The sequence below is a fragment of the Vipera ursinii genome (genome assembly GCF_947247035.1).
Source record: "Vipera ursinii genome assembly, chromosome: 7".
NCBI classification, from domain to species: Eukaryota; Metazoa; Chordata; class Lepidosauria; order Squamata; family Viperidae; genus Vipera; species Vipera ursinii.
The window spans coordinates 11,520,099-11,533,803 of NC_139521.1; the positions used below are offsets into that span (position 1 = coordinate 11,520,099).

The 13,705-nt window shown below is 39.5% G+C and overlaps 1 protein-coding gene across 1 annotated transcript in view; it reads right to left on the reverse strand.

Moving 5' to 3' along the window:
* The window catches only part of DLC1 (DLC1 Rho GTPase activating protein), a gene marked incomplete at its 5' end in the record, with an annotated part of 304,905 nt that overhangs the window by 240,614 nt on the left and 50,586 nt on the right, over positions 1-13,705 (reverse strand). The window contains one exon of the mRNA XM_083367226.1: positions 1,204-1,350. Coding sequence (XP_083223352.1) covers positions 1,204-1,350 — 147 coding nt within the window. The remainder of the gene's footprint in view (positions 1-1,203; positions 1,351-13,705) is intronic.

Here is a 13,705-nt window from a genome sequence, read left to right on the forward strand (position 1 = left end):
AAAAGTCATTAAACATTATGCCCTTAAAATTAATACATATTACAATTAAAACTATTTATAAAAACCCAACCCCATCCCATCAGACCAGGCCAGCTTGTTCGAAGAAGAAAGTTTTGAGATCGCGCCGGAAGGAGCGAAGGTCGGGGGCCATCCGGAGCTCAACCGGTAAGCTGTTCCAAAGGTCTGGCGCGCCCACAGAGAATGCTCTCCCCCTGGGGGTCACCAATCGGCATTCTTTGATCGGTGGCACAATTTTGAATTATGTGTGATAATGCATCTCTTTTTAAAAAGAGATATGATATTCAAATGCATGTTCCCAGCGTCATTAGTTAAAAAATTCTTATAGGGAATCATTCAAAATATGCCAGCCTCTTGAAGTTTACAAATGATTAGGTCGTTTTCTTCGTTTTCTTGCTTTACATATAAAGTTAGCTTTTGTAGCCTTTCTTGGGAGGACTCTGTCGTGAAACACGTCATGTAAATGATTTAAAGAACCCAGCAAACAAATACGGTCTGTAGCAGAACCTGTGCAACACCATAATTTCTACAACATAATGAAATTTAATTTATTCAGTTTAACTCTATCCAATTCTAAATATGATTCAATATCATAGAAATAATTACTTGTCCTTTCTCTGTAATCCTTTGGTGCAATAGATTTGGGTGGAATTATTTGGGGCCAGACCCTGAAATTCTTTTTAGAAAGGCGGGATTTTTAAGCAGTCCCTGAGACTTTATTGAAAGGTACTGTATAATAAATAAAACGAGAAAAGCTGCATCCATACTTCCGTAGCTTTTCCAATTCAGCACCAGCAACATCAGATCATTCGATTGGTTTGACTTTCATTCTGCCTTTAAAAAACGGAGAAGCTCTGGCACGTTTGGGAAACTTGGAGCAGATTTGGTCTAAGAATCTTATCATTCCCCAAGCATGGAGGGAGTCAAAAGGCAGAAACAGAAGCCAGCTCTGCCTTGTTGCCTCCAGATATTCTAGACTAGAATTCCTAGGAAGCACAATGAGAACAGCCTCTGGAAGGCAGAGCTAGATCTAACAAACAGAACGAGAAATCTATCTTTATGTTTTGGAAACTGCAGATACTTGAGCTGAGAGGACAATGGGAGCAAGAAAAGAAAAAGAAGCAACAAGGCAAAAATGTGGCAAGTAAATATAAACAACTGGAATAAAAGGTTGAGCGGACTTACGGCCATGGGCTTTTCTGGGTGGGTCAACGTGCTGGAAGGTGAAGAGCTTTCGCTGAGAGCATTCTCAATATCCTGGTCCAGCTGATCCAGTTTCAGAATGAGTAGTACCATGGAGTCCAGTCGTGACTGATGCTGGTCTCTTGCTTCCTGGGGATTAGAACACACAGTTACAGAATCTGAAAGGGCACTTCTGGGAAGGAATAAAAAACTCTCTGTTCTCTAATTTAACAAAACAGGGTTGAATAATAGGCAGCAAGCTCACATTTGGGGAGAAAAGGAGGAGGAGGAGGAAAGGGGTGGAGGGAGCACTGGGCTACATTCTCTCATCAATGGCATTCTTCACACCAAGAAGCATTTTCCCTCCATTTTGCATCTCTGGCTGGAACCGGATCAGAAGTAAGCTAGCTTAGCTGAGGACAATCCCTGCAGCCTGATGCCCAATTTGCTTACCATTTCCCCTCTTGTTCTTGCTACCTGAACATTTTGATCAGGCAAGCCACAGGTAGGGAACAGATTCACAAGTGAGTCCTCTGCAGGACAGTTTCACTGGAGAACTCGGAACTGGGTATTTTGAATTCTGGCATGAAAAAAGGCAGGGATTTAGACTGCAGTCTGTCTGGTCCCATTCTGCATGGGAATCATCCTGCACAAAGCATCCAGTTCTAAGGGCAAGGCATAACTAATGAAAAAGCCTTGAATCATAATTTAGCAGATGGATATTACAGTCCAATATGGCTAAAGCCTATGTTGTTCATTCCTGAGGATTCAGTGCCACCAGACCATGTCTATTAAGATCAACTTGGACTTATCTCTGACCAGGAGCATATATATTGTAAGGATACATTGTACCTGATAATATGGGGACATTGAAATATCATGTCGTGGCTGCCATTCTGCTAGACAAGCATTGCAACCCTGATATTTAGCAATGGGGGGGAGGGAAGATAGGATTGGAAAGTAGGGAAGAAGTAGGGAGGGATGGAAACCAAGCCATGCTGGCCCGAGGAGTGAGAAGCCCGAGGAGACTCACACTCATTGGTAGCAGTGAACAAGGACATACATTCAATTTCACAGCTACTAAGATTGTTGGTCAAGCAGGTACAAAGATAGACAGGGAAGTGATTGAAGCCTGGGAAATGGGCCTCTCATCAATCAACAGGAGTGTCGATTTACCACCAGCTTATCAGGTACATAGGAGATGAGGACTAGGCAGCACAAGGAAACAACAGCCAATGACTTAATAGCTGAACTATCCAACACCTCAATCAACTGATAAGAAGCCACGCCCAACCAGACACCACATAAATACTACACATACAACAGCCCAAAGCACACATTCTGATAGAAAGAAATTTCCTGAGGATGGGCCACAGCATAAGTCTGAAAAGCTTGGAAGACTAAACCTCTGGTTCCAGTGACCGGCCCAGATTGGATTCTAGAAATCCAAACTTCAAAGTATCAAGCTACACATTATTTCATATAGAGCTGTGCAGCCTTTACTCAAAACATGGAGATAATAATTGAGATGATGCTGATGCCAATACAAGAGAAGTGGAGATTTCAACTTCTCTTCATAGCCTGATCCCTCCAAGGTAGAGTTATCCACAGGGATAAAATTTAGAAAAGCATTCACTGTCTTAGAGGAGATGATATGTTTGGGGAAAGACAGTATTGAATGTGTCTTTCATTATATCACCTTTATTTACATTGCTTTCTCTTTAATTTTTATTTTAAAAATATATTGGAGGATATGCTATATATTTAATGCAAAGTACGGCTGGACTCCTATTGTTCTGGTTCACACTGTTATTCAGATCTCTAGTCCTTTATCAAAGCTCAATAGAGTTTCTATTTCCAGTTTCTCTGCCTGTCCCTAATTTTCTCTTTGTTGAAACAAAAATCAAGAATAGAGAGGGGGGGAGGGCCATCAGATGGTATGTACTGATGAGAACAAGAAGTGGTTTTGAACCAACGAGACTAAATTTGAAAGTTCTCCAGGCTGTTGAGAAGAATCTACTTTGCTTGTGAAGAACATGGACCAGCTTTCATTAAATGTGGAGCCACATTTGACGATCCCAATTTCATTATCATACCAAATTCTTTTTTTATCCATGATATTTTATTCATGAAATTTTATTCATGAAATTCAATGGTGAAAAAAGTAAGGTTCTACATTTAGGCAGGAAAAATCAAATGCACAGGTATAGTATAGGTGGTACCTTGCTCAATAGTAGTAACTGTGAGAGAGATCTCGGAGTCCTAGTGGACAATCACTTAAATATGAGCCAGCAGTGTGCTGCAGCTGCCAAAAAATCCAACACAGTGCTAGGCTGCATTAACAGAGGGATAGAATCAAGATCACGTGAAGTACTAATACCACTTTACAATGCCTTGGTAAGGCCACACTTGGAATACCAAGCTCCCTTCCAACTTATTATTGTTATTATTATTATAAATACAGGCCATATTGTTTGCTGCACTATATACATTCCTGCATATAGAACAGGAACTCCACACGCTTTTCCTCACATATTTTTTGATACATTCCAGTCTGGAGGAAAAAGGAAATATACTTCTTTGGAATAAGCAAAGCATTCTACTGAAACATTTTTGCCTTATGCCCCAAATTCCATATAAGATCTTTGTTTTTCCATGGTAGGCTCAGGAAGTCCACATAAAAATTTGAGGTTTAGCCTTTCATAGTTGGAGCACAAGAAAACGTCTTGACTTTCTTTTGATCACCGATTGCCTGCATTGAGTACTATTTGCAAAACTTGAAGCTTTTTGGTGCTATGGAAATATTTATTTAGACGAACTGTAAACCACGAAGTCCAGAACAGTGAGAATTAAGAAGGGGGATTCACCAATGTTGCTAGCTACTGTACAAGGGAATCCTAGTAAGCTTTTTCATTTAATGTTATTGCCATATTGATGGCTTTGTTGCTCTTGAGATCTACATATCCCAGCCAAGCAGACTGGGGATAACGGCAGTTGTAGTCGAACACAGATTTGCCAGTACAAAGTCGAGAAAGGCTGTTCTCAAGATTACACACAGGACCTTCAGAAAATGAACTAAATCTCAAAATCCATGAAGTACGTATATGTTTTTAATTTTAAATGCGGTGGATTTAAAAATCAGGAGAGTGACACCACAAAAGTAAGCAAGCTTTACATTTGTCATGTGTAAGTTCAAAACAGCCACGATGTTCAGGTGAGCAGAACTCTCCCACATACTGTTTTCGGGAATTTTGCTTTCCAGGGCAATCACAGTAAATTAAATGCATGGGTGTTGGAAATGATTCTGCTGATTCTCTCACATAAGCATAGATATTAATTGACTACATGGCTGAGACAAAGCAGCTGACTGAAATGTTGCCTAGCATCAGTGCTTTTTTTGTAAAAGAAAAAGGTGCCGGAACTCACACATGTCATACAACCCACCTTGCCTACCCCACAAGGTTCCATCCAAAAAAGGTGCTGGAACTCCGTTCTGAGCATTCTGTGAGAAAAAAAGCCCTGCCTAGCATCCTAAACCAGCTTGGTGCTGATAGTCTGACAAGTTTGAGGAGACTGGCAGAAGCACTTCTTGCTACAGGAGAAGAAGATGATGATGAAGTTCCAGATCTCATGGAGAACTTCGATGAGGCTTCCAAAAGTGAAGCACATTGAATTGTCATGTTCAATAAAACCTGAAAATTATGTGGAGCTGCTATTTTATATCGTGACTTTTATTTGTAATATTTTGTACTGATCTTAGTCCTAAGATCTGTAATATTTGGAAACTTGGTTAAATGCAGCTGTCTTCAGTTATTGTTAATGCACAGTGCAAATGGGCTGGAAGTACACAAAGTGGAAAAGTACTAAGTCCAAAAGTTAATAAAAACTAAAGACTACATGGAAGAAGCTGATTATGTTTCTGTTTCTTTTTATTATATTTAGAACTGTAATGATGAGAGATTGCGGCCCAAGTTATAATTCTCCTCTACTCAGAGAAAGATATGAGAAACCATTGGATCTGTGCCACCTTCTTGGGAATGGCCACCAATGTGCTGGGTGAATATATGTGAGCTTAAAGTGCAGAGGAATGCACAGCTGTTTCTGCACACAAGTTCTGCGCACACTGGTTTCACTTCCACTTTGCTTGTGTTCATGATTAGTTAAAAAGAAGAACCGATTGTCTGAAACAATGAATAGATTTTACCTTGGAATCAGGAATGTCTGGAGAAGGATAGGCCAGACTCTCAGTAATTAATGTATTTCCTAAATATCCTGTTTTTTATATAATGTACTATATGTATGTATTTTTACTGTTATGTTTTTTCAATGCTTTTAATATAGATTTTGAATTTGGTAATTGGGGGACAACATAGAAATGCATTAAATAGATAATAATGAAAAAAGCAGAGTAAGTGGATACTGGGGCATCTACCCTTCACCATCTTATGCATGCTCATTCAAGGACATGAATAAATTTGTTGTGCATACTGATGCCAATAGTGGTTCAATCTTCTACAAGCACTACGCACAGTAGTGGGATTCAAATAGGTGAACAACCGGTTCTCTGTGTGGATGCTGCTTCCGGAAGCTCCTTCTGGGCCTGGGCAACAAAAAATTAGCTACTGGTTCTGCTGAACTGGTGCAAACTGGCTGAATCCCACCACTGACTACACAGGAAAGTGACCCAGAGACATTTTTGTTGTTCCATAGAACCAGGCCACATCAATGGAGCAACAGTAGAAGTTCCTTAGCTCTTCCTTTCTTTTACAGAGCAGAATACATCTGCTACAGAACTTAGAATATAGAATAATAGAGTTGGAAGGGACATTGGAGGTCTTCTAGTCCAACCCCCTTCTCAAGCAGAAGATCCTATTCCATTTCAGACAAATGATTGTCCAATCTCTTTTTGAAAGCCTCCAGTGATGGAACACCCAGAACTTCTGAAGGCTAGCTATTCCATTGGTTGATTGCTCTCACTGTTAGGAAATTTCTCTTAAGTTCTTGGTTAGTTTTCAACCATTGTTTCACTTGTTCAGCATCATTCTTTTTATATATGTATATATATAGAGATATTTCATTGGTTTTTAATTATAACAATCTCCAGTGCCTGGTGTACAGCGTGTTGTCTTGGTTTTTATTTTAACAAGAAAAAAAGGACAGTAATAATTAATTAACATTCAATAATGATTAAATTTGATAATTCCATAATTAATATATTAATTAATAGTATATTTCTTTGATCTTCCCTTCTCCCATTTGTATTTTCCTTCTTCAGCCTTAGCCAAAATATAATTCTTAATATTTTCAGTATATAAATGATTAGGTATAGTCATTTTTTACTGTATATTTATACAAATAATAATAATCTCTCTATATAATATTTTTTTCAGCTTATATTATTCTCCTAATTATTCTCATTAGTTCAGCATGCATCCTATTTTTATAAATTTTGTTCACTTAGATTCCCTTATATTGTCAGTCATAATTTCTTCATATTAGTCATCTCGCTGTCTAAATTTTCCCATTTAGGTACATCATCCCAATATTTTATGTCATGCATTATGAAAATACTATACCTTTTATCTGTCTTATATTATTTAGATATAACATCCTTTTTAATCAGTTTATATTTTAGGTAAAGGTAAAGGTTCCCCTGCACATGCGTGCTAGTCGTTTTCAACTCTAGGGGCCAGTGCTCATCTCCATTTCAAAGCCAAAGAGCCAGCACTTGTCCAAGGACGTCTCCGTGGTCATGTGGCCGGCATGACTAGATGCCAAAGGCGCATGGAACGGTGTTACCTTCCCACCGTAGTGGTCCCTATTTTTCTACTTGCATTTTTACGTGCTTTCAAACTGCTAGGTTGGCAGAAGCTTGGATGAGTAACAGGCGCTCACTCTGTTACGCGGCACTCGGGATTCGACCCGCCAAACTGCCGACCTTCTGATTGACAAGCTTATATTTTACTTATATATTAATAAAAGTTACATCAACCTACTATTTTAATATTTAATATATTATAAAACATACTATATTACTTAAATCTTATTATCCTTCTTGTTATAAGACTCCTTTATTGTTTGAAATTCTGTGTTTCTTTTAGCCATATTCAAACAAATGTTTATTTATGTAAAAAAACCCTCTGGTAGGGTGAGTCAAATTTCTTGTATCTGTCTCTGATCTTCTTCTTTTGCCATGTAATTTTCCAAGTTGATGTAATCTGCTTGCCCAACACTTCCTGTATTTTTACAAATGTTGTTAGGAATACAAAAGATGAAGTACCGTAAGTAAGATAAATTCTTTCTGTCCTCCAAACTTTAATAGTTCTCCTAATAATTCCATTTTTCTTGTTGTATCAGAACCTTGTAGATTTTTTTCTGTTTGAGTCAAATTGTAATTCTTTTCCTTTGTTATTTCATCAATTTGATCATACTCTTTTAGTTTGTAATCTGCTGTCTGATTTGCTTGTTCTTTTGTTGTTATTTCCTGGGTATTTTTTTTATTGTAGATTTAGATTGGAAATATGCTTATTTAAATCCTCAAAATTGTTTCGAATTTTGTCTTAGTTTGAATCTATTGTCATTTGTATTTGTCCTAACATTACATATATTTTCTCCAGGAAAGCATTTATCTTGCCTTGAAGTATTGCTTCTGGAGGCGCTTGGTTTTCCAGGCTAAGTCCTTCAGGAGAAAATATTGAATGGGGCATCCTGTCATTTTTTGATATGTATATGATATCCATGTTGTCTCCCTCCTTCAAATAATCTTTCATCAAGGTTTTAATTCAAAAGTCAATTTATCAGTCAGTCAGAATTACAGATTCAGTATATAAAGCCACTTTAAATCCTTCCTGAAAATTCTCCTCTAAAAGATTAGCCAAAAAGCCAAGGTTTCCCCCCCCCCCATAAACAATTCTTAGGTTTTAAGCAACAGTACAGGTGTTTTTTCTTCTTCTTTCAAACACTTTTTAATCTTATAGCTGGCTCTTCCTTTGTTCCCAGCTGTCTTCAATGTTATTTGCAATTCAGAGGAACAACTTTTTCTTTGTTTCTGGCCATTTTGCCAATTTCTGAGTCTTTAGTGTTCTATTCTCTGATTCTCCACTAGATGTCAGCAGTTATTTCTTTTTTCAGTTTTTCTTTCAATCAAAAAGTTATTTTTGTTATATATTTTTATAATTCCATCAGAAATTTTTTAGAGAATAATCTTGACCATTTTTTAGTTCCTAGATTTGTCCAGACTTAAATATTTTAAATCAAATTTTAGTATATCTCTTTCCACCTTTTATGTTAATTCGCTGCTTCCATCTGTTAGGGAATGGGGATATAGTCCCCTCCCTTCATTTCTGGAGGTTTTCTTGCTTTGGGGATCTTTTCAAGGATTTAAATAGTAGATAGAAGAAAGAAGATCAGTACTCTCACCAATTCCAAGCACGCTGTTCACCGATGCTTAGGTTCATGCTCTGGGACTTCGGCTGCAAGCAGCTTGGGCTAGACATTGATCTCACGCTAGCCTTTCTCCTGTTGGGTTTGGAGGGCTTTTCCCAGATCGACGGGGCACCCCTCTTTCACAGTCACCTCTCTGGGGCAACTTCGGACCCATCTAGGGTCTCCCAAAAAGGAAAAAACTAGCTGTGGGGAGCGGAGGTCCGCTCTCGCATGGCCATGTGCTGCAGACACAAAAACCAGAAATCAACTCAGAGAAATTATGTTGCAGTTGTTGAAGTACAACTTGTCTGCCAGTAAGTCCATTGGAGAGGATGCCATTTTGTCCTTTGTCTTAGGCAGCAAAGTACCTTTGGCTGCCCTGAAGAGCTGAGCAGAAGCTTTTCAGAAATCCCTACAGAGCTGCATGCAGAAGGAGAAATACTCACATTCAAGAATTTGGCTAAAAGCGCATTCAGAAATGTGGGTCTCTGATTGCCAAGTCAAGTATGCTGTGAAATACTTCAGTTTTTATTTGAATTCTACTCCAGGCCTTAAAACAAATATTTTGCATTTATTACTTTTCCATATGGTATACTGCAGAGTTTTAAACAGCTAGTAAATGTACTCGTAAAAAATTAAAGCTGACACACCTAAAAATCTACGTAGAAAATCTTGACCAGAATGCTGAAAGGGATAGCATTCATATCTGTTTATATATCTACTCCATGTCGATGTTAACATCTTTGAATTGGGTCAGGCATAGGAAATGAGCTGAGTCAAGATTTACTGTAATCACACTGATTGGAACCTGTGGTTTCACATAGAACTAAATCTAGATCCAACTTTTCTCTCTTATGAGACAAATCTTTCTTCCTTGTTCCCAGGACCAGTTTCTAATCTGAAACTGCATTTTTTCCCCCACACACCCAAAACATTTGACAAATTCAAATTATTTACTTTGACTTGGTTGACATAATACATGTGATATGGAAAGATAGTTCTGGCTACCATGGTTTTCTGGGAAATACTACACAGTGCATATTTTCCTACATGGAAGATCTGATGGAAGATGACAATGGTAATATTATAAATGTCATATGTGATTAGCGTGATAGTTACATTTGGGTTGGTCACAGTCACCCTGAGATTTTCAGTATTCCTTTATTTAAATGTAAATTCTGCTTCTGATGTAACAGTTGGCAATTTCCACTATTTTCAGTAATGATCCCATATAAGCATGTGGACAAAACTGATTATGTAATGGATTGTATATGTTCTTCTTGAGGTTAGGGATCAAGAGAAAACCTAGAAAATGTGCCGAAAATGCGTTCTTTAAAGCAGGGGTCCTCAACCTTGGCAATTTTAAGACTTGTCAACTACAACTCCCAGAATTCCTCAGCCAGCAAAGCTGAGCAAAGCAAAGCTGGCTGAGGAATTCTGGAACTTGTAGTTTACAAGTCTTAAAATTGCCAAGGTTGAGGACCCCTGCTTTACAGGGTTTTAGATGCCAAAGAGATTTCTATTTTATTTTATTTTATTTTTATTACATTTATATCCCGCCCTTCTCCGAAGACTCAGGGCGGCTTACAAGCTTAGCAGTAGCCTTCATTCTATGTATATGCCTGCCTGTTAGGACTTTCACACACCCCTCAAGCGGCATTATTACAAAGTCATCTTAATTGCCCCCAACAATCTGGGTCCTCATTTTACCTACCTCGGAAGGATGGAAGGCTGAGTCAACCTTGAGCCTGGTGGGATGTGAACCTGCACTAATTGCAGGCAGCTGGTGTTACTTAAGGAGGCATTAGCCCACTGCTCCACCAATAACACTAGTGCCTCAGATATATTATTTTGTATTTTCCATTGTCAGTATCAGTTTGATGAGAGAATTTCCAGTATCAGAAGCAGCTCCTGAAATTCTCTGGTACAAGGGTGACTTGTTATTGTTGTATTTTCAGATCTATTCAAGGGCAACTTAAACATACAGGCAGGAAGCAGGTGTGTTGAATTTAGGCCAAGAGCACTTGAGTTCTAACTTTCAGTCATTAGGTGGCCTTAAGCCAGTAACTCCCCTGCAATCCAACCTTCTATTTAGTAGAAGTCTTTTAAAATAGACCATCTACAAATTATTCATGCTCCTTGGAGGAAAAGCAAAAGCAAAATATAGTTTTACAAAAGCAAAAAAACAAAAACACCCAACAAAATAGCTTAGCAATTATAGAGTTATTTTCATCGAAGCGACTGGCGGAAGAATGGGATCCCAGTGAAATAACACAAAAATAAACACACAAAAAAATAGCCTTACAAGTCTTAACCATTTCACTGAAAGCAAATTCATTTGAAACACTGCAATGTGATGAAGTCTAATACTTCAGTTCTTATGTAGTGGATGTGCTACATATGTACACACAGGCCTTCCCTGATTCTTGGGGTTCTTGTGTGTGTACCTGTGCATGTGTTAGTATGCCATTGCCTCCTTCCTAGGACTCAGGGAGGATAACTGGTTCAAAGTTACTCAGCTTGCTTTGTGCCTAAGGTGGGACTAGAACACACAAAGTCCTAATTTCTACTTTGATGGCATAACCTGCATATCAAATTGGCTCTCTTTCGGCTATCTGCAGTCTCAATAGTTGTACCATTTTTATGATGGCGGTGACCCAGTGCTTATTTTCCACCTAAATATCATTTGATTACGAGAGGTTATCCAATGGTTTTGGAATTTATGCCCAGACGTGACGACTCATGGTTATATCACATGGGCAAGGGCTGGTTTTCATGCCATTGTAGCTGTCTATGAGAAATCTGGATCAAATAGTCAGAGCTGTAATAGGTCTTTTGTATCCAGCAAGCTTTATTTTTTTCTTATTCATAACAAGGCTCTCCAAACTTGGCAATTTTAAGACTTGTGAACCAACTCCCAGAATTCCCCAGCCAGCCATGGGGGATCTTGTGAGTTGAAGTTCACATGTCTTAAAGTTGAAGACCAAAAACTAAATGCAGAAATCTGTTAGTAGATAATAGCCAAACTATTTTTGATATGGTAAACAGCAAGTGGAAGATACTGTGCGATATCAGGCAAAGTGGTAAGGTTACCAAATGCACTAGAAATTCTAAGTCTCAATGAGACTTATTTCTAAAAAGAAAATGCATAAAGGATTATGCTGTAAGCCTTCAGTTCTACCAGTTTTCTGGACTGGCAAAGCAACCTTGCTCACCCATCCTCAGAAGAAAGAGTTCTTTTACAAAGATTGTTGGCAAAAATCCTTGAACATCTTTAATCCAGTGCCAGTTGGACTCAATTTAAATTTTACATTAATGTTATACATTGCATAAAATGTGGATGTCCTCATCCCTGTCTTGCTTTACTTAACGTCGGGTTACTCAAGCAGAATTGGACAGTTATGCCAGTCTTTTTTCAACTGAACTGACAAGTCAGACAAGCAAGGCAATACTCTATATCCCAATCCAGAGCTATCTGCCCCCCCTTTTTTTGCAAACAATCATATAAATCAGATGAAAGAAGCAATGTAATCTACAAAATCAACTGTAACAATTGCAACCACTTCTACATAGGACAAACATCATGTCAACTAAAAACCGGGATCCACAAACACCGGCTAGCAGTCAAATGCCACGATCCCAAATCCCTAATCGCTACCCACACTGACACCAAACAACACCAGTTCAATTGGAGCAATGCTAAAATCATTGGCCACACTACCACCCTGCACGCCCGGTAGTTCATTGAAGCCTGGCACTCCATAAGCAATTCCATCAACAGACTCATTGATCTACAACCAGCCTATGAACCCCTCAGAATCCAAATCAATCGAACAGCCATCCAGAGACCGAACCAACCCTCCCCCAGCAGTTCACCTTCTATGACCTTGGTCTGATATAATCTCCCCATCACCAGCCTCCCACTGATGACTCACACCTGGCCCATTACAAGACCCTCACTTGACGTTCCCACACCTGAAGCCCTTATAAAAAGCAGAACACTGACACAAAAATTCACTAAACACCATGGAAGATGTTACCTGGCCTGGTAACAAAACGTTCTGAAACCAACCCTCCTCCTCTTCCCCCCTCCCTCTTCAGAAAAGGAAGATAGACTAGTGGGACGGGGTGTATAATGTGGTCTAAGAAAGGGGGTTAAAGAGTAGTGGTGACACTACACGTTAAACTTCTCCTGATTATGCACGCAAACAACCAGAAGGCTATCCAAAAAAAGTAGAAGATGTTCTGTACCAGCCTGCTACCGGCCTTGCAGAAAAGGCAACCCCTTTACAGACAGCAAGAGGCTGGAATACGTCTGCCAAATTTATTACAAAAACAAACAAGACATGAACCAAGATACCGGAGCTTTGAAACACTATCTGAGCGGTTGCTTTCAGCAAACCAGCCCTCCCCACACAAGTCCTTTATAAAGAGTTCAGGGCGTGGCTTCTCTCTCCCTCCTTCCGAGAAGCCCCATTGCCTTCCTCTGCTTACTCCTACTTGACTGCCTCCTGTGTCAGGCATCCTTGAACAGGGCCAGCTGTGGGTCATCTTCATCCACACTGTCAGGCTCACACAGCTGGGTCTCCATGGTGACCAAGTGGGAGGGGCCTGCCTGAGGGCTATCATCAGCAAGGTCTTCAACACCCCCCTCCTCCCCCTCCTCTGAGTCATCCGACCCAACTGCCGAACCCACAGGCTGACCCTGAATCACAACAGAAGAAACAATGCTGGAGATTCCCACTGGGTTTGGCTGTTTTTGCAACTGCTATCATCGGCAGTGTAGGTTGTGAGAAAGTACAGGATACAAACCCATAAACTGAGTATTGAGTACATAATACTGTAAACAAAATTCTCCAACAATATGTCAGTAGAATCTTTGGTCAACAATGTGTATAGGTGTATATCTGTGGCTTGCCTTGCAGAGAGGTCAACCTTGCGATGTCACATGACGTCGCGCAGCATATCGGGACTGTTTTGCCATTGCCGGTGATGGGGTGGGCGCGGCTTCCATGTGAGGCGTCCGGCCCGTGGGCCATCAGTTTGACACCCCTGCCTTACAGTTGTCCTGAATTTAGTT